The sequence below is a fragment of the Falco peregrinus genome, chromosome 5 (assembly GCF_023634155.1).
Source record: "Falco peregrinus isolate bFalPer1 chromosome 5, bFalPer1.pri, whole genome shotgun sequence".
In the NCBI taxonomy this organism is placed as follows: Eukaryota; Metazoa; Chordata; class Aves; order Falconiformes; family Falconidae; genus Falco; species Falco peregrinus.
The window spans coordinates 99,653,214-99,674,733 of record NC_073725.1 but is presented as its reverse complement, the minus strand read 5'-3'; the positions used below and the strand labels follow the sequence as shown (position 1 = coordinate 99,674,733).

Below are 21,520 nucleotides of genomic sequence, written 5' to 3'. Positions count from 1 at the left end.
TACCACAGCATTTATAAGGCAGTGCACATTTTTTTGTTTGGGGTTTGTGGTTTTTTTTACTGTTTATTGTTTATTTTGCTAATCTACAGACTGTTTTGTAATTTTGTTTTTCCATCAAAGCTGCTCTAGAGTTAGAATACTGTGAAAAAACCTTACATACTTATTTTTCCCTGCATTTATAAGCACAAAAATGCAAACGTTGTGCACTCAGTTAGAGCTCAGAACCAATTTAAAAAACAAAGCTAAATCCAATCTTTAATAACATTTGTTACAGAAATGCTGACCTGACTCTAATGCTGTGAATCATAACTGTTCTGTAAGGGAACAGATTAACAATGCAGAGGCCAAGAAACCTGTACCAGGTTGTACTGATGTTTTTTTTAAAAAAATACACTGCTGTTTTTCTTACTGCTCAACTGGAAAATCTTCAAAGTCCAGTGCTCCCACTGAATGTGGTCTGAGATGCCTGTCAGTCAGCTTTCAGCATGCCACTTGCCCTAACCACCTTCTCATCAGGAAGGAGGGAACTTTTTCTAGCCATGCTTTGCAATGTTGAGAGTAAGCATTCAGCACCATTTGGGTATTTGGCTTCAAACCCCAGCAATTCAGTCTGCCTGGGTAAATCTGCCTCTGGAATAGTTCTTTGGTTCTTCCTGCCTTCTGCTTCCCTGTTTCTTATGTGCCAGTTTCTTGGATGTCCTAAGTACAATGTCCCTTATATAAAACCTAGAAAGGGCCTCATGGCTTATTCTCAGCCTAAAAAAAATTGGAGGAAGGATGGGTAGTTGATCTTAATTCTTAGCTCATGGTGAAAGGATTGTTATTAGATTGGTTTTTATTCCATGGTGAAATTCAGATGAAAAGGATGAAAATTGCTGAGATGAAGAAATATTATTAATATTGCCAAGAAGTTCCTACTAGTTATTATGAATTGTATCCCCATAGTCTGTAGTGATTTCTATCTCTTTTTAGCATGTAGAGAACTATCACTGAAAGTGGTTCAGAGCTTTGCCTCCCACTAGACAGACTCTTTTAAGAGCTCTGCTCACTGGCAGGCTTGGAGGCTTGAAGAGACCATGCCTGAAGACTGCACGCAAAGACAATTAGTCTTGAAAGGACTCCACAAATTAGGTTTCCCATGCTCATATGGGGAGGAAGGATAACTTACTAAGATCACTATGTCTTTCAAAAATGGCTTCCATGAGTAGGAAATGACATGTGAAATAACCAGCACGTGTTAGCTGGGGAAAAGATAAGTGGGAAAGGTTGCCTGTTTCATCCAAATTAACCTTAGTTAAATTAAATCTTAGTCAAAACTCTGGTGACTTACCTGGGATGGGGAGGAGGAACGGTAACATATTTTCAGCTTATCAGACAAGCCTCTCCCAGGCCCCTCAAGTGTCCTGAAGAGGACAATCACAGCTAAAGGGCTGGGAATGGCTACTCAGAGATGAAGAAGGGTCCATTTGTGCCATTTTCCTTGGGGTAGATGTTCATTCCCTGTCCTTGACCTCCAGGTGGAAGAAGATATATTCATCACAAACCTGATGACTCCCTGTCCAGACATTGAGAAGGGCTAGTGTTTTTCAACTCTTGAGAACATTTTAAGATGTTTCTTACTGGCTTTTGGACAGAGGTTTTCAGTTTTAATCTCTTTGTACCAGGTGTGAGGACCTTGTCCTTCAAAGTCTCTTCAGACAAGTCCTTTTGTTTGCATCTCATGTCACCAGTCTTCTGCAGTGGATACTGTAGTCCACCTAACCCAGAATTTGCCCAAATATGTTACCAGATGTGTCCGAGTAAGGTCTGGCTGACCTGTTGGCAGTGCCACCCTTGTGAGAAAACTCTTGGGAACGCAGGAGAAGGAGCTTTCCTCTGGGTTGGATCTAGGTTACTAAAGACACACACCAGCAAAACCCACAGCTGGCGAATTGTCCCATCGATCAAACACTAGCATGGAGCCTAAGATTAGCTGCTTCAGATTCATTGCTTTCCACGGTCATCTGGACATTTGCAATTCATACAGACAGACCTGACCTAGCTCACACAAGGAGTTGAGCTCAGTGAAACTCCAGACATAAGCAAGACCTCTTCCTATGAGAAAGGGCCTTAAAGGTTTTCCATAACAAGGTAAGTCTGAGATCAAGAGAACGACCAGCGAAGCTGAGAAGACACTGCCAGAAGTGTCTGGAAGCATTCCTGAACATCAGGACAGTTAAAAGAGTGTGAAGGCCACTTCCAAAGTGGGCAGAAAGAACCCCTGCAGCTTACTGTGTCCCATAGAGGGCAGAAACTTTTTTGGATGCATCTTTTCTCCAGGAAAGCAGTTTTTGAAAAACTGTCAAGGTTTCAAAAATGTTTTTGTGAGTAGGAAGTTTAATCATTTTAAAGAGTAGAAAATTGTTTCATAACAATGTACACTTGTAAAATTAATTATATAGCATCAAATTAGCAGTTGTAAGGAGATAACTGAATGGGAAAGTACTCATGAGTGTGGATGATTAGAGGAGAACAGGGAACACATGAGAAATTACAGGGAAAGTGCGAGGCCAATTAGTACAGCAAGGCTCATTTTCTTTTAGTGCTTATTTCACACGCACATACACACACACCTCTCCTGAGGCCGTGTCATTATTTTCCAAATGGCATTGGCCTCTTCTTGTCTGGTGGTATCGGCCAATGCTAATGATTTTCCTCTGTCACTGAACGCTTGCTTGCATTCTCCTCTTTCATTTTCCTGATCATCCTTTTCTCTGTTTTGGTGCCCACATTAGACTAATTGTACCTTTGATCTGCAACTGTTACCCACACAGCTGCTCAGCATTGTCCGCCACTCCGAAACCCGAACAGTAGAAGAACAGCAATTAGAACAATTCTCTACCCCACCAAAACAAAAAAAAAAGGGGGGGGGGGGGGGGGGGGGGCAGAACAGCATGATTCAGTTTAATCAGGCTAAAGTAGATATTATCCCACAGAATTTTGGTTTGTGTGCCGGACAGTTACACAGATCCTTTGCATTTGACAGGAGATGACTGGTGGGCTGTTGTGAGCAGTGACGGATGCCAAGTCGGGGCTTTGGCCTGAGTCATGAGCTGGGACTGAGAACAGAGATGTGGGTTTGGCCCTTGATCCGAACTTCAGCCAGGTCCTCCCACCCCTCCGCGCTCACCCACTTCTGCCAAGGGCTTTGTATAGAGAGATGATGATGGGCAGGGTTAAATTTCAAGCCTGATGTATGCTTTTAGCAGAGACTGAATTTTGATTTTTGGAACAGCCTTTGCCAGGTCTGAGGTTAAAAAAGCCTTTTGGGGATAACCTCATTAAGATAATTAAACATCTGTGTAATTCTTTCTTTCTCCATACATGGCAAGGATTATTAAGCTGTATTTTCAGGTGGCATTTTGAGCCATTTTGCATGGCAACGTACAGAAGCAAACAGTGGAATGGCTTGACAATAAAAGAATTGAATTATTTGACGTTTGCAAACAGCATGAATTTCAGATATCTCACATCAAGATAAAACATGATTGGCATCTGTTTACAAAACAGTGAAAAGCCATGCTTAGTTGTGCGCAGCCTGTAAGTACAACTGCTGCAGGAATGTCTTTAAAGAAACAGGGAGAAAATATTTGCACAATGCATGAGCTTGTATCAAAGGTAATACTTTTTTAAGAAACATGGGTTTGCATTTTCATGGTTTATTAATATGGCCGTTACTATTTTCCAGAATTAATTGATACCTTTGTGTAAGTCTGTGGTTTTATTTACTACAAGGGAAGATGAGCAGGTGACTTTTAAGAGAGTGGATGGTGTGAAGCACAGCTCAGCAGCAGGGGGTTTCTTTTGGCCTGCAGAACACGTGTATTGTCATCGGTAACAGTATCTGTCACAGTACAACAAACAGAACTTTGTCCTGGCGGTTTGTGCAATGGCAAGGGATGATAAAGGTAGATAGGTTATATATTACAGCTATGGTTGCTTATTATAGCCAGCAGTGTTACTTAAGGGAAATAAACATGTTTCTATTCTCAGGAACCAATTACCGAGAATACAAGGAAAAACAGTACATTTCACAAACTGTAGAATGCCTCTTTCTTGCCTTGACCTTTGTGCAAGAGTTGTACTGCCAAAGCCTCCCTTGCTGCCTAACGCCCTCTAACACTTTCTGTGCCAGGGCCTCTTCCATCCAGGGGCTGGGTGGCGCTGCTGAATGGGTGTTTCACAGGAGTTACGGATTTTTCCAGACACAGGAGTGGATTTATCAGTGCCAGGGCTTGTATCGTGTGGGACCTCCTGAAACAGATATGCTGTAATAATTTTTATTCCTTCTTACTGGGATGAATTCCAAGCCATTAAAAGGCAAACTGAATTAATTCAACGAAGGCATATGCCACTGGAAACTGTTTACATTTCTTAGCAAAGATGGAGTTTCCTGGTCCATTTTTTAAGCTCCCCCTCCCTGCTGCAAAGTACAGCGTATGGTGGGCACTTACAACGATATGCTGTTGACACTACCAAGCCTCAACATTCTTGCTTTGGAAAAAAGTGAAATGCTGACTATTTTTTATTTTATAATATTTTGTTGTGTAGGAGAACAGGAAGCTATAAAGGCTCAGATCTGTCTTTTTTTGTGTGTGTGTATTTTCTTCAACTCTTTTTCCAAGTTATCCAGTGTGCTGCCTTTTGTTAGGCTCTTCTGCCATGACACTCAAGAGACTGGCGCCAGCACTCCAGCTGTACTGCTGTGCTTCTGGCCCCAGCTGTCATTCTAGTACAATTTGTATTGGCATTGGTTTGTTTAAGCTCTCTCAACACTTTACTTAAGCAGTGGAGAACACCTAAGACTTTTTCTTCAAAGCCAGCACAGGAACGGTCTCTTTTTTTCTGAAGCACATCACTGCTTGGGCATTCCCAACTGGAATTCTGGGGCGAGAATGGCATTTGTTATTCTGGCACACAGCATACTGAACGCTTTCTTATCCTCACATCTGCGGTATAGGGAGTTGGCAGGGTCAGATAAGTCTGTTCTCCACAGTAGACTGAGTAAGAGGAGCATCGTGAGCACTGCAGAATTTAATAGTGTGCGTTGGGACTTCAGCCCATGCTGTGCTTACAATGGAATTTCATTTTCTTCCCATGCAAACAGAAACATATGTTTTTGTGTTGAAATATGTGGAGGTGAAACTAAACAGAATACTGTCCTTGGAGAGAAATGAAGCAACACCCTAATGGATGTAAGGTGGTGGGACTATTTGGCTCTCCTACAAAGTTTCATTACATCGCATGGTTTTTTGTTTTGTCCCTTTTACCATTCTGATTAGTAACACTTACCTCACAGCCTTAATTTTTTCATGCTGTTAAATGATTTGAAATGCACTGATAAAAACCGATGCCTCAGGGCTTATGATTTTTGCGAGTTTGGCAAAAACAGAGAATAAGCCTTTGCTCTAATTTTGGGGCTGTTCTTTTCCTTATTCTCTGCTAGTCAAGGAAATCAAAGATGTTCAATCAAAGTGCACGTTCACTTCCCCCAAACATCCCTCTGATTAGCACCTCATTTAGGCTGCTTGCTAAAGGGCATTACCTCCATCAACCTAGTTCTTAAAACCAGAAAGATTTCTTGCTGGGCTTGCAGCAGCCTGCAGCCTTGCTCTGTTTTCAGCAGTCAGGAAAAAGCATTTACAATTAACCTTTACTTCCATGTTAGTTGAATTTTACTCCTGCCTATGGAGGAGTATAATCTAAATGCTATTAAAATAGAGTATGACTTCATATTATGTGACATCTGGTGACTTCCAATTATCTGTGTTTTGCCTGCCTATGGTGAAAAGGCAATTATGTTCTTCTGGTAGGATTTGCAGCAGTTTCAGAAGATATGATAATACAATACTGAACAAGGGCAAGGAAGCACATTGGTAAAGAAAGACTCACGGAGGCTAAAAAGCAGAAGAAGTCAAGTGCGCATGTTTCAATCCATGCTGAAATCTGAAGCTGTTTACGCTAATCCTTTCTCATTACGTCCTGTTGACAGGTATTGATCAACTACCGCCTGTTTGTTAGGAAACATGAAGAAGATACAGAATCTGCTTCTGTATTTTTCTTTTATCATTCTGTCTAAAACAATTTATTCGTCAAGTCTACACAAATTTGCACAAATTAGATGTCTTTCGAAATACCTTGATACTGTGTCTATGCTCATTGGCTCCAGTACTTGTAGAACCTCTAGATATTCATCTTAGAGATGATAAAGTAATTTTAATGAGATGTCACGCAAAAAGTGAAATGGAGTTACTCAGCCAGATCTCAGGATATTGACCAACTCTAATTTTGTTCAAAAGCTGTGGCGTAATGATTTCTTCTGTCAGTTACAACACATCCTATCCATTCATTCATCCATCCATCTTGACAATCCATATGCTAAAAAGTGCTTTCGTATGCAATAACTCACCAGATTGTGACAATTCTGCAAATGATGTGACATGACACCCAACATGTTGAGGATTTTTTATTTTAAGATAGTTACCAAGAAATTTATTTCTCAAGCAAAGTATTACACCGAGCTTTGCAAACAGGACTGTCCTGTAGTGTTGAGAAACAGAACGCATTTATCTGCAAACACTGATGACAGAGCAAAGTGTTTACTTTGTTACCGTGGTGAAATGACTTAGTGGGGTACTCCACATCTGATAATAGGTGCTTGCACGATAGAGTCCTAAAATTGTCTATGAGACTGTAATTACAGGCAGTAGTAAAATCCAAGCCATATTGTGGCAATAAACACCATACTTCTGTGCTCTCATGTCTCAGACTAAAGACGAATGGATTCCCACCCTGCAGTCAGAAGATCTTTGCTCTGTTTACTCATACCATGTAAAATGGACAAGCCATGTGTTTTGCTTACACGTTGGTCCATACGGTAATTCTCTTTCCATTTAGTGATTGGTTTTGTTCTGTTTTTTCACACAGCTGACAAGAACAGCTCCAGCATGGCCACGAGACCTTCTCCTGGTAAAATGGAATGGATCATCCCACTTATTGTGGTCTCAGCCCTGACCTTCGTGTGCCTCATTCTTCTCATTGCTGTGCTTGTCTACTGGAGGTGAGCCTGTTTCCTTTTGATTGGAAACCGATTATGATTTAAAACACATTTCAGGTGATGTTTTTTAACGTGGTCCTGTGTTTTTTATTTCACTAGATGTTACGGTGATAGATGCGTTAGATAACTGTCTGGATGCCAGAACAGCTCTGTTGGTTAACTATTCAGCTGTCTTAAATATTGATTTTTGTGTCATGAAAATGAGCTTGGTAGAGCTCTAGCAATGGTAGAGCCAGCTGTAATGCCAACAAATATTTTCACAATTAGGTCCTGTAATATAGTTATAAAAAGGTGTCTTTGTCTTGGCCTTCAGGAAATGTGGTCGTGGGAGAAAAGCCCGACGAGACTGGCCTTGGCTCAATGTATGGCTTTGCCACAGACCTCCTGTGTGATCTTAGGCAGTTCTTTTCTTCCTTTGGTTGTGCTTCAAGAAAGGGGAATAAGCTTGTTGCCCGTTGTATAGCAGTGCTCTGAGTAAGAGTTCTTTAGCATTGGTGAAGTGTTCACAAGTGCAGCCTGCAAGGTCTTGAAAGTAAAAATTGCCTCTTACAAAGAGATACTGTCCTTTATACCAATGGACATTGGTTCGGTGGTGGAGACTAGGATTAGCATCAATAAATCCATCCCCACTTCACTTATAGTAAATTAAAAGCTGAAACACCTTCTTGTGCCGGAACCAGAACCCAAAGACGCTTGGTTTGTCTGGTACTGAAAATTAACCAGGGATTAACCTCATAGAAGTTATTTAGGAATTATTTTAAAATCTGATTAGATATGACACAGAAAAGTAGCTTTGATGAGAAATAGCAGTCCGTTGATCATCGTATTTGTAGACTTAATTAAAAATACTACCAAGCTGTTTTTCACTGCACCCATTTCACTGACAATTAATTGGCCAAATTGCTGAGGCTGGGAACATTTGAAAGAATATTAATAAACAGGTGACAATAGTCTTGTGAAAATCATTTCTATTAACATTTGCAAGTAATTTAACATCATTGCAGTAAGACAATGAATAACATTGTGTGATATGTGCACAAAACCTGAAATTGGCAAGGTTCTGAAGATCCCGCTGGAGTGTCCTGTCCTTCAAGATATATTTCCTTCATCTGAAGGACTAAACTTGGTCACATTCACACCAGGCAATCCCAAGGAATATGGTATATCCTGAAGCGCTGTAACGAGGGGTCAGTGATATTTCTCTTGCCTTGATACAAAATGCTCGTCTAAGGAGGAAAGTTTTTGAAATGAAACACTAACAGCTATTATCAACAAGAATGTTGGTACCTCTCATTGTTTGGAAAACACTTCCGTTTCCTGAAATTTCACTAATGGATTGAGAGAAATAATTGCAAAAATAGCATTTAATTCACTCAAAAAGTAACAATACTGTCCCTGAGAAGATATTAAAGTTGGAAAGTACTAGTTTAGTGACCAATAGTTAGAGACTAATTCTTTATAAAAATTGGCTTCCACTATAGTCATAATATTACTCAAGTCTAAAATTAAGATGTGTTCATTAAAGTTAAATACATTTTTCTTCAAAATTCCTAACCATCCTCATAAAATTTTTATGTGCTTCATAATAACAAACATGCACATAAATCAAGAAAGATGCATGAAAACTGTAGCTGAAACACAATTACTTTTCCAGTAATGTTTGTTATTTTGCATATGGACAATAATTGTTTCTTATCTGCTCTCCATAATACGCATGAGTAGTTAACATTCATTAGTGGCTTTGGTAAAATTACAAACACTGTCATTAATATGCTTGACAGCGGTGGATCAATTTTTTTGTGTAAGATTAATACTAAAAAAGGTTGAGGTCAAAAATTAATATAAACATGGAAAGTACGTCATGTAGCAGTCAAAGTTTTTTAATAAATATGAAGAACAAATTGAAGAACAATAAACTTGAGCAAATGTATACTGGCTTCAAAATAATCTCCTGTGTCTAGCTTCATAGTTCTGAGGATTTTGTAAAAGTGTATAAAAAAAAGGTAAATGTGTGTTTTAGAGTAAATCAACAAGCAAGCAGAACACAAACTGTCCACAGTAACATTTCACGTTATGCAGACCGTGTCACTCAAGTGGTAACACAGCATTTTGTGTGCCCTTTTCAGTGTGATTACCTTTCCTTAGGAAAAATAAAATATTTATCTCTGTGAGTGTTTTAAAATAAGGAAAAAAAAAGATCCTCAAACACAGTGGAGTCTAATTTACAAGTTTGAATGGAACTGTGGTCTGGATTTCCAGGAAGAAATACTTTGCTTAAAATGTAATGGAATAATGAAATAATTTGCTAAATAACACCATCAAAGCAAATGGCATGAAAACGAGTTTGAGACAGATATTTCAGTAAGGGAAACATGGTATTAAAGTGCACAGCAGAGAAACCCTCGTTATGAAAGGATAACCCTCAAGGGGACAGGCGTGCTGGACCAAGGGGTCTTTTCTTGCACAGCAGCTCTTTGTTTTGATGTGAGAAAAAGCATTACAGAACAAAACCCAAAGAACTAGAAAATGCAGAAAAGACATAGTTACCCTTTGGCAATACATTTTGAAGATAAAACAAATGATATTTTCACTTATGCATTTTTGAGCATTTGTGGGATTAGATGATTTGAGACCAGAGGTGACATAAGCAGAACAATGAAGCAGAGAGAAGCCTTCTGCTTGTTTGCATTGCGTCAATGCCCTATTATTCAGGGACCAAAATAAGGAGTTAGGGAAGTTGTTTGTGAAGGTTTGGCAAAGTGTTTATCTCTGTTTAGATTTTTCGTAACTCATTCCATGATAGAGCAATGAAATAAGTCTTGTGATGATGTCTTGTTGCAAGGAAGCTTCATTTTGTGTTCCCTTTACTTGAAAAGGAGAGTGATAGGAAGCAGTCATTGTTTGATTGAAGCTTTTCCTTTCTTTAGCTGTTTAGCTTCCATGCTGTGTTCATTAGAGACTTCTTGTAATTGAATATATTTGGAAATTATCTGTGCTGAGTCTGAACAAGACTCCCTTATTTGCAGAGGTAATTTGCTGTTCTCAGTTCCTTTTCCGTGTGGATCCTGGACAAATGGTGAAAGAATATGATTGATGTTGAAGCGAAAGGGTCACTTCTGTCTTTTTAGCATGGTGGCTGTCTCAGTAATGAAAAGGGATGGGAACTTGCAGGCAAGCAGCAGCTCTGAATTACCTTTCTACTAGTTTCCTGCATTCAGTGCTTTTAATGGCACTGCTGTGCAAAGAGGGCTATGTGATTTTAAGTTGGTAGAGTGGAAAATAAACTAGGTCAGCATAATGAAGCTGCAAAAATTGTGCTGCCTTTCATCCCGGAACAATGAGGAGAGCACCATCATGGGATGACCAGGACCCCACGACGTCTGCTGGCGCTGGCTGGTGGTTGGGCTTCCTGGCCGGGAGGGACAGTGTCAGCAGTAGTTTTAAGTTTGCTTCCATGCACCTTTGATTGCTCTTGAGGAAAAGCTGGTCTGGCTGATCCTTGAGCTGTTGTGGGCACTATGAAGGGGACTGTTGCTCCCAGGACCTCTAGTGCTTGCAACTGGTTTCTTTTAGCATCGAGTAGAGAATTTGTCTTAGCAGACAGAAAAGGTGTGAGGAGACCAGATCCTCATTCTACTCAACATGTAGATTCAACGTTTGCTTCTGCAGTGACACAGCAATATTTCTTTTGCTGCTTTCATTCCTTTCATACTGGTTTCTGAAATTGTGTGCTGTAGGGACAACCACTGGATATTTCTAAGAATTAATCACTGGGGTTTTAGGATCTTTCACTGGAGCACTACTAGCTCATCTAGAGGCCGTTAAAACGTGTGCATTGGGAGGTGTGGTTTCCCGAGCACATTAGGTTTTGCATTTCTGGGCATTTGTTTTGCATCTGTGATTTTATACCTAGACACAGTATCATGAGATCCTTCTGCAGTTCTTCAAGGTCAGTTTAAAATTTGACTTGGATTGTCTGCAGTCTTTGCCACTGTTATTCTCACAGCCTTTTCTACAAGCTCTGAGAAATGCAGAGTGTGTTTGGTAGTGACCTCCAAAGTATTTAGGGATTGAGTGTGACTTCAGTTTATTTTGTAACAAGGTAAGTTCCTATAGCATGCTGAGCCATAATATGGCTTGAAACGTGTTTTTCTAGCGTTTCCTCTATATTCTGTTGCAAATTGAACAAGTCCTGGGCATTGACACTTTAAGGGAAACCCACGGTCAGTGCCACTTTCTTTTTCACAGAGGTGCAGGAGGGTGACTAGAGTTAAGAAACCAGCTAAAATACTTCGATACACATTAAGTTCTGTCATTTTAGGAAAAAAAAAAACAATACATATTTTTAGGAGTGACTGGAGACCTTCCATTCTTTGTTTTCCATTCCGATTTTTAATCTAAACACTACAATCCTATAGAATGTGCTTTCAAAGGGAAAAATAAGCAGAGAATATTAAGAAGCAATTAAGATTTTAGAGTTTAGCCAACAGCAACTTTTAAATGGGAACTAAATTATAGCCATTTCTCATTTTCAGCTAAGAGGAAGAAATTAATCCACAACTATAGCTGGAGAGTTTTCTTTTTCTTTCTTTGGAACAGATACCATAATTCACCTTGAATTATTGCTGCCATCAACATTGTGATCCCAAAGACAAAGCGGGAATATTGTATTGCATTTCTTATTAAATCAAGCTGTTTATACAGTGCTAATATGTTTACATTCAGGAGGGATTTTTGGAACAACACAGCTGCTGCCTTTGAAAGAGCAAGCAAGCTTGCATTGCTTGTTTATAGTCATGTGTGTGTGTGAGACAGCTTGGGAAAAAGATGCCTTTAATTTTCCTTAGGCAAAACCCTATATAATTTAGTAGACAGTGAGAGTTTTCTTAGATTTTTATTAAGCATCCTGTTGAATTGAACAGAATCCTTGAGATAGGTCCTGTGGCAGAGCCTTGTACTTCTCTGGCAGTGCCTTTCTCTGCAGAAGAAATGACATTGAGCACCAGGAGATGTGGGTTCTTTTTCTGACTCAGTCATTGATTTTCTGTGTGACCCAGGGCCAAGTCACTTACGGTTTGACAGTATTGTTGTTGAACTCAGTGGCAAAGATCTCACTTGGGAGCAAGCTCAGGTGTTCAATATTTCAGCATCTGAGCTCTGTCACTGGTAAAATAGCACTGAAGAAGGTTGGTCAACCGTATTTGTAAATCAGCGTGTAATATAAAAATGAAAGCTGCAACGTAAGACCAAGAACATGTCGAATAACCATGCCTTGGAAAACTGCCTTTTGGTCTTAAATTCTGGGGAACTTGCACAGCTCCATAGCTAAGGCAGTCTTCAGTTTTAAGGGGGGGGGGGGGGAGGAAAGAAGAGCTTCTGCCTGTAGCAGGTAGTAAAAAGTGCTGAAATTGTTATTTGAACCGATCTCTAGGTTTTATTTTATGAGTACACAATGTGTTGTTCATCTACTGTACTGATTGAAAAAGAAACATTGCAAATTTACAGAGCATTGTAAAATTGCTTGCTTTCAATGATAAAAGCCGCTTTTAGCTTACTCTAAAATATTCGTGATTCTGCTTGTTTTCTCACTCGTGTAGGATGCTAGGTGGTAACACTTTCTGAGAGCCTGTGTGTTGATTTTGAGAATGCCTCTGGTGCAGTTGCATGAGTATTTATTTTAATAGCAGCGGTTCAAGCAGCCTTCTTCATTCCTGCCTTTGTTCTGCCCTCTGTGATACCAATGCAAATGTTTGTACAACCATGTGAGGAGCTGGACTGAGAAATAATCCACATTTGAAAAAAAAAAAAAAAAAAAAAAAAAAAAGGGAGAAAGGAGCTTTCATGCCTTGATTTAAGCGAGACTAGCTCCCAGACCAGAGTTGTACCAGCATAACTGAGGGACCAGCATGAGGCAGGAATGAGCAGGAGGGATAGGGATGCTCACACTGACTGCCCCCAGTGATAACCGAAGACCACATCCAAGCTTGGGGATGGCAGTGCCCCAGAGTGCAACTCATGTCATCACAAGCGGTGCGGAGAATTAGCCAACAAGGGCAATAGATTCCCTAAACTGGGAGACAGGCAATACCCCAGGGAGACGAGGGGAAATGTGGAGGTGGATGGCATGCCTGAAACCTCATGCAGCCTCCATCTCCTTTTTAGTGACCAGATGTGCCCTGCTCATACTGAACAGGGCATGCCTTCATTTTCCTCTGGGAATGGCCACGTCTAGGCTTGTATGATGACAAACAGCCTCAGAGGGATGGGGACGGGGCAGGTCACTGCCTGGCAAGGGGGATGCAGCCCAGCCTGATTCAGAGCCCTCAACCCAGGCAATGCAGAAAAAGCTCTTCAGCTTTTATTGCAGAAGATTCAGTTTGTATTTAATTTTGCCAGTGCCAGAGGTAAGGTACTGAAATATTGGGCCCTTTTGTGTTCTGTATCTTAAAGCACTGCTCGTTTTCATTAAAAAGGAGCAGGCCTGTGATCAGCTCCCTCTTATCCCATGCAGGGAACTAAGCTTATGGGGACTAAGCTCATCCTCTGTGCTGACGACAGGCAGCTTGCTTTCAAGCCTGAAGCTCAGGGCAGCTGCCGGTTGCTTGTTCTAGCTGTTGATACCATTCTTTGAGCGCTTGTCATTCTTCCATTATGAGGAAAATCAATATGAAAACTTCTCCGACAGCATCTGTGCTCTTCCACCCGGCAACACACAGCCCGGGGTGAGGGTGGGAGAGCCCACAAGGAGATCTGCTAAGGCCAGATCGTAGCATGCCGCTGCTGTTCCTCCCGTTGTTGGCTCGTGGGCTTTTATCTTTCCCTCTTGCAAGGCGCTGGAAAGGATCCGGCCCGGCTGTTTGCAAGGGTGGCGGGATGCTGGGCTTTCTTCCGTGCATGGGGCTGAGGTCGGGGAGAGCAGCTGTGCAAAGGGAGGCTGGGTCTCTGCGCCCCACACAGCCATTCCTTCACAACTTCTTGCTCAATAACCATTTCCCAAATGGCTACTTTAGGGCCTTTCAGAAATCACAGGAGTTGTCAGTTGTTATAGTAACAGACCCCCTGCTGCTGAATTGGCCCTGAGATGCCCATTTGGGCTTTTGAACAGACTAACTCATGCTCATTAGACAAAAAAGAGAGAGAGACAGATTTGCAGATGGAAAGTTGCTTTTTAAGCATGCTGGATGATCTGTTAAGAGCTAGACTGTGGAAAGGGGCATGTTCTCTCATTATATGCCTGTTACTTTTACTCTTCTTTAATTAACACTAGTTTTACTTTTTCTTGCAAACCAGAAATCTGCAAGATTTCCATTTCCTCACTGGTGAGGCTCGTAGTCAGCTGCCGCTTTATAAACCAACCATTTTTTCTTGAGCAAGGAAGGTTGGAGAGGGATTTGCCAAGCTTAAATGCAGATCGATGGCAACTTTCAGGACTGTAAGGATATCTACAAAGCTCAGAACACAGTGCTTTTAGTCCTAATTGTACAGCGTCAGGAGCAACATAAAAAATCGGTAAGCGTGTTTTGACCCCAGAATGTCTCATTTCAAGGAAACCATCTAGATTTTGCTTCAGGTTTAAACCTGGGCAGTCCCATTGACGTTAACAGAGTGACTCCTGAATAACTGGTACCAGCTGAATCAGACCTTGCCCTTGTAAATTTGAGTCCGCATGACTGAAGAACCTGTATCACCTTAAACGGGTTCTCGAGAGTATGCCATTGAAATAAGTAACTTCTTGCCAGGTGTCTGAAGCCAGCTTTTTCCTGTGTCAAGCATGTCCAGCCTTCATCTGAATTTCATGAAGCAATGTTCTCCTTTCAGCTGTCCTGCAAATGAAAAGCAAATCCAGATTTATAGCAGGCCGGTGTATCTCCAGGTGTAAATACAAGAGGACTATGGTAGTTGTTGTGCGATATGAGGAAGCTGGTTAGATCAGATGGGTAGGCAGGGTTGTTAGCGGAGAGGGGGAGCAAGTGCTCTAGTACTTGAAAGGGGGTCTTTAAGGAATACATGCTCTTCTGCACCCCTTGTGCTGAGGATAAGGAGTCTTTGGCTTAAATTGCAGCAAGAGAGAAATTTAGGTTTGACACTAGAATAAGCTTCGCGATAGGAAAGACAATAAAGCAGTGGTCTACAGAATTTCCATCATCTCTAGGTTCCAAAACAAGGTTAAGCAGCCATTTGTCAGGAGCACCACAGGAGTCATTGATGCTACACGGGAGCTTCGAGGCCCATTCTCCGCAGCTTTGCGGTGTGAGCTTTAAAGCACACAAGCAAGTATGAGAAAAGAGGAGGAATGGTGTAGTGTGATAAATTGTCCTGTAAATCAGAGACTAGGAGCGTGAAAAAGCATTTGGAAGACACAGTTTAAATGCATCATGTTTAAAGTGAGTAAAGTGAAGCCGATAAAAGAGCACATCTAAGAACCGGGGGAAGGGGGGGAGGGAGGGAGAGGGAGGGCTCTAACTGTGGAGAGAGAGTGAAGGGAAGATACAAGTGGGCAGGAAAGAAACCGCAAAGGCAGCTTGCAGAGGACAACCGTGTCAGGAGACCCACAGGTTGGTGGAAAAAAAATCTGTTTGGAGTTTTGTTCCATCTGTTCTCCTGCAGCAGGGAGCCTAGAAGTAGGGAAGAGTTAAGAGTACAATGATCTGAAGTTTAAAAACAAAAACAGAGGAGAAGGGATTGGTATAGCTGCAGTTTGTTGTTCCTGTTGTGTGTTATCTATGGCACCATCTGCACTGCACGTGTCAATACTGCCCTGTTAGGAGTGAATGCCAACATGAGGCCACCCCTGCCAAGGGCAAAATACCCAGGGTGACTGTGTCTAGACATCCCTGGAAAGGCTGTTACATGAAAATATTTTCTTGCAAAGGAGATGGGGAATGGCGGTTGCTCAAAGAACCAAGATTTCACAGCTGTGAGGCCATGCGTGCCAATGCCAGCAATCCTGGTGCCTGCTGAATTGTGATTATTTTTAACAGCACCTTTAAATGAGAATTCTTACTCTGAAACTGTGCATGTTCTTCAGCTCCTGGGATGTTCATACCATGTGGGTCAGTTGTGTTAACATCTTTCCTGCAGGCACTTTTATGGATGTGGCCACTGAACTCAGTGGGAGCCCAGGTCTGCATCACCTTTATTTTAAAAGATAATGTCAAGCATGCAATCACAAATCAAACAACAGGAGAATACGTGCTTTGGTTGTGGAAGACTGGAATTCAAAATAGCACGTTGGTGACCTTGAAAACTCCCAAACAAAAAAAGTATACTTTTTTATTTTTAATTTGCTTTATGAAGTGTCCCATAAGACATTTAGGCTATGCTTTGCCCATAGGCCCACACAGGCCATCCCTAAAGGGGATGAAGTTTATGTAAAAGTCTTGGTAGCACATTGGAAAACTTTTGTTGACTCACTCCTCACTGCTTTGTTTAGAGGTGTAACAGCATTTCTCCAGCATTTCCAAAAATACCTTCTTCTGCAGAGAGAGCAAAGGGGAGCAGGCAAGGGCAGCTGAGGTCAGGTAAGGAGGGATCTGCGGCATGGCTGCAATTGATCTTTCTGTTTTCTTTCTGTGGAACTAATTAAATGGATTAATTGCAGATATTTTTTTTCCTGGAAATGCCTTTCCCAGTGTTGCTGTAATGGTGAGGTCTTGGGAAAAAAAAAAAAAGGGCAAGATTTTATCTGTGCAGTAGCTGGATAAAAAGTAGTACAAGGCTTTAAGTTTGAACGAATATTTTTTAAACATTCAAATGTTCTAGTTAAGCTCCATTAAGAACTGGTTTGTAGGTGCTGAGAAATAATATGCCATGAGTAGCATGGGTCTTCGCATAAGCACAGCAGTAGAGGATGCCATGTACCACTGGCTTTTCCTACTCATCTGTTGAGTCTTTTGCAAGCTGTTCTACAGGAAACTTTTTACAACTTCAAAATTTTTGAACTCTGGCTGTTAAAGCTGTGATAGGTATTTTAAAAGAGAAACAAATTTCACAAGTGCTTTTTGCAAAAATAAATCACTTGGGGGGGAAAAAAGCTATTTCCTAAGAAGACGGGCACATTCTTTTTCTGTTCCCCTTCTCAGCTTCAAGAAACAATTTATTAACCCATTGTTGTTTGATCTGTTGCTAGTTTATGTTTTCTATTGATCTGTTGCTAGTTTATGTCTTTTCTATAATATTCTTAGCATGTAAGAGTTCGTATTAAGGTGCATACAAGTACCTCTGGAGTAGATTTTCTCTAATAAATTGGTAGGTTCAGAGCTAGAGGAATGTCTCGGACAAACTGTGAATGAAATATCCTATAATACAAGTAGATGTACCCGGAGGGAACAGTATACCTCTGCTGTGAAACTGTGAATTAACCACAGCAACCAGATAAATTATATTTTTTCTCTCTCCTTGTAACCATAAAATACAGCTATTGAAGGGCCCTGTGCTGTCCTGAGTCCCACAGCAGCATTTGGACTAACATTAGCACGAGCTATTTCACAGCAGGATGTGGTCTGACTGTAAAATTGAAGAGTAAGAATATTAAATCAATTCAGTAATCTTAACTGCTTGGATAAATACTAGGAATCAGCAGGCTAGTAAAACAATAACAAGCAGGGATGGACTTAATTTTACTTTTCTTAAAACCTGTGCTATTTGGGGAAAAACAACATCTTGGAATGCACATGTGCTGCTATTACAAATGTTGCAACTATGTGAATTCATTCAATTTAGTGTAGAAAAATAAACATGCCGTTCGTTAAAAGAAAACATTTCCTCTATTGCTATAACCGGCATGTATTTTACTTTACTGACTTACAAGTTAAAATCCATTTGAGTTCTAACTTTTACACTGAAACAGGTGTAGGTGGCATGCCTGGTTCTTGATCAGTGGGGTTGTTTCATGTTTTAGAAATCCCATCTTTTCCAAACTAGAACAAAGACGTCTTGAAATAGCCTACAAAGCGACACTTATAAAGCAATAGAAATAAGCCAAATTTGAATTTTAAAAATATTGTTAATGTTAAAAATAAATACATAAATAAATAAAAGCATTTCTCAATAGTAACAAATGTTTTATTCCCTGAAGGCTCAAATTTGGGTTTGTGTTTTTTTCCTTCTGATCAAATTATCAGTTAAATGGATATATTTCTGCACAGTGATTCACTGTCTAAAACCATTTCTTAACCACCATCAGGAAGTTTCCAGTGAGTGCTGGTAAAATTCCTCATGTTTTGTAGCGGCATGAGCTTATCTCATTCAACCCCGTGTCAAATATGGTTTAAGCCGTTATGGATCGAGGCACGTTCTGTCATGCCACAGATTGGGCTCAGGGCTATGATGCTGAATCCCTGCAGGTGGGGGCTTCTCCAAGTCATGTATAAAGGGATATCTTCCCTTTGGCACAGGCCTGAGGCTGGTGATCCAGGTGCTCCTTAGCTGGAGCAAACCCCTCACTAGCAGTGGATGGAGATAGGAAATGACGTTTACCCCTGCTGATGGGTATTTGGCATGAATGTGGGGTTTAAATGGGAGTAAGAGGATAGCTCTCTGCAAGGCAGGCCAAGGGAGAGCATCTCCTGCACCCGTCACAGGACATTATGTCTGCCAACCTTAGTATTATGGTCTGAGTGGTTCATCAGTGAGGAGAATTTTATGCTGTTAGAGAAGTGATCAAAGTAAACTGGTCCAAGAGCTTTCCAGCTGCCTCCCAGCTGTTCTCAAGGTATTTATGTCCCTGAGCCGGTTCCACTAAAGCTGAGAGGAGTGTGAAGGGATGGGCACTGCAAGGGCAGAGGATGCTGAGCAGGGACCAGGGGGAGCTTCTCCTCCCGCAGTGCCGGGCAGTGCTGCCCCGGCAGCAGTGGTACCCGTGAAGGTTGCAGCAGCTGTACAGTGCTAGCAGTACCGAGGGCATGGAGGACTACCAACGACATCATAACTCAAAATGATGATCATTTACTCTTCAGTCTTGCAAGTTTCCTGAATTTCAGTGTTCATTGGTAATAGCAACTGGTATTACAAACATGAAGTGAAAGCTGTGAAGATGCAGTCCTCATACTCGTCATGTTTTGGTTTGGTTTTGGGTTTGGTGTTTTCTTGGTGTTTTTTTTTAATAGAAGCCTAGGACATAAATGTACCAGAATGGTTAGTCTCTTCCCATTCATACAGCTCCTTATTTTTGAAGCATTCAGGGTGCTGCTTCAATCAGGGAGTAAATGGGTTTGCTTTGCAGTTTGCTTTTCAGAGCCTGCAAATGACGGTTTTGTGAGTTAAGGCTGAATCTAGGCTTCTTTATCCACATAATCAACATTTACACAACAGCAAAAAAAAGATTCTCCTGGCCCTGATATCATTGTGGGCTTCATATTCATTTGAACAAACTATTTTTTACAACTTCCCTCACTGCCATAGGTACAGGCAAGCCTTTTAACCTAAAATGGCTTTTCCTGCAATCTGTTTATTCTTCAGCAAGCTTTTCTGTAGGCTTTGAATGACAGAAGTTGTGGTCATGTTTTCTGCTGATACCTTGTCTCCCTACAACTATACACTTGTCTGGTGCCCTTGTTCTGTCTAATTTTGGGGACCAGGAAGAAGGGAGAGAGCGACTAACAGCCTAGCAAATGTCAAGGATATTTAACTTGGTCTACATCTGACAGTTACTCTGAACATGCTTTGTGATATTAAAGAATGTATGCACCTTATATTTTTCAACATTAATTCCGTATTAGAAAACAAATCTAATAACAATGAAGTTACACTGCTTGTATGCACAAATCACCATAGTTTGATTTGGGTGATATTTAATATGGATTCTATCCAGGCAAAGCAATTGTATCCATGTGGAGACCAATCCTAAAGAATAAAAAAGTTGAAAAGTTTTTTTAAAAAATGTGAGCAAAGAAAATAATTCTCTTTTTTTCTGAGGCTGGGGAAATAAAGTTTCTGCTTTCCAAAGGAAAATACAGTAATTAGGAAATTTGCAAATGGAAATTAGCCTGTGTTGGTCTTCGTCTTTATTTATGTCATTAAATGGAGTCTTTAATTAGCATATATATTATTCATGTTTCAATATAATCCATTTTATAAGTCCAAGTTCAAATATAAAAATCAAAATGGGCTTGATGCACCCTATTGTTCACATGCAAAGCAGCTAACATAGATGTAAAGATATGAGGTGAATTGAAACATTCATATTTCATAAGGATGCAGTCTACATTTTCTGAAATTATGGCTTGAACTCTTTATTTTTAACTTTTTCTCATTTGCATACATATTAGTCCCTGTTTAAATGAAGTGTTAATTCTATTCATTAGACTTCAGTGAATGCCTCTAACTCTCCTGATAATCAAGCATAGGTCCCTGGAAAGCAAATTACGGACTTTCATGTTGCAAACCCCATTGTAAACGTGACATTTATCACTGCAAAGCCAACTCATGTAGAGCGCGTGGCTGCAGTCAGGAGGGCAGAACCCTTTTCCTTATGCTTACAGTAACAATTGTCATCTGTGAAGAAGGACCTGGCACCTGGTCCCCGATGTCTCTTCAGAAACAATTGGGCATTTCACAACTGTGCCACTCTCTTGATGGTAAAAGTGCCGGTTCAGCTCTTTGGGGGAGAAAGAGTAACTTGACTCAGGTCCTTACACAAACAGCTTCAAGAAAATGGGCCATCAGGAATCTTCTGTTCCACATAATGTGGTGGTGGAGATGAGAATTTGGGGACCTAGAAGGGCTCTGCAGCACTCTGGGGTGTATTTGGCTGTCAAAGCAGAAGCCTGCAGACTTGGCTTTGCTGCCATACAGAGTGCACTTGTGCTTCAAAAGCTGCAAGAACAGTAGCCCTGAAAGCATAAGCACGAAGGTGACAACAGTGCAACAGGAGTCCTTTCGCTGGCTTGCTGAGCCACGTAGCGAATGGTGGAACCGTGGTCCGTGGGAAGCAAAGGGGCGACGAAATAGTATTGGAGTTTGGTGTCTGCAGTTGCGTATTGATTTGCCAGGCTGTGACAATTAATCTTTTTAATTCTAGGTATAAAAGCATTGTTATCCCAGTGGTAAACCTGAGGTGATAATTTTGCAAGGTTTTATGTTGATGGGGTGAGCCCTGAGTGGTGCCACACAGGGAGCTGCCATGTGTGCTCTGATTAATAAAAAAATTGATGGCAAGGAGAAAGATTCCTATGCCATCACTGTGAGGAAATGCTTGACATCTTTAAAGGCCCATAAGTTCAGTTTCCATCTGTTTTTTTGCAGAGTCTGGACCTTTTCAAAAGCAGTGCTGATGTGCTGTAGGGAATTAATTTAGCTCTTTGTGGTAGCAGAAGGTTAGAGTTCAACATCACTGTTTTTGTTATCCACACAGCTACATAGAACAAGTTCCCTGTTGTAAAGTTTAAAGGAATAGGTGGAGACTACTAGAAAGAGACCTGTTGT

At 40.9% G+C, this 21,520-nt stretch overlaps 1 protein-coding gene across 1 annotated transcript in view; it reads left to right on the top strand.

Moving 5' to 3' along the window:
• Window positions 1-21,520, top strand: part of PTPRG (protein tyrosine phosphatase receptor type G) — a 408,755-nt gene that overhangs the window by 334,480 nt on the left and 52,755 nt on the right. The window contains exon 13 of the mRNA XM_055804321.1: window positions 6,967-7,099. Coding sequence (XP_055660296.1) covers window positions 6,967-7,099 — 133 coding nt within the window. The remainder of the gene's footprint in view (window positions 1-6,966; window positions 7,100-21,520) is intronic.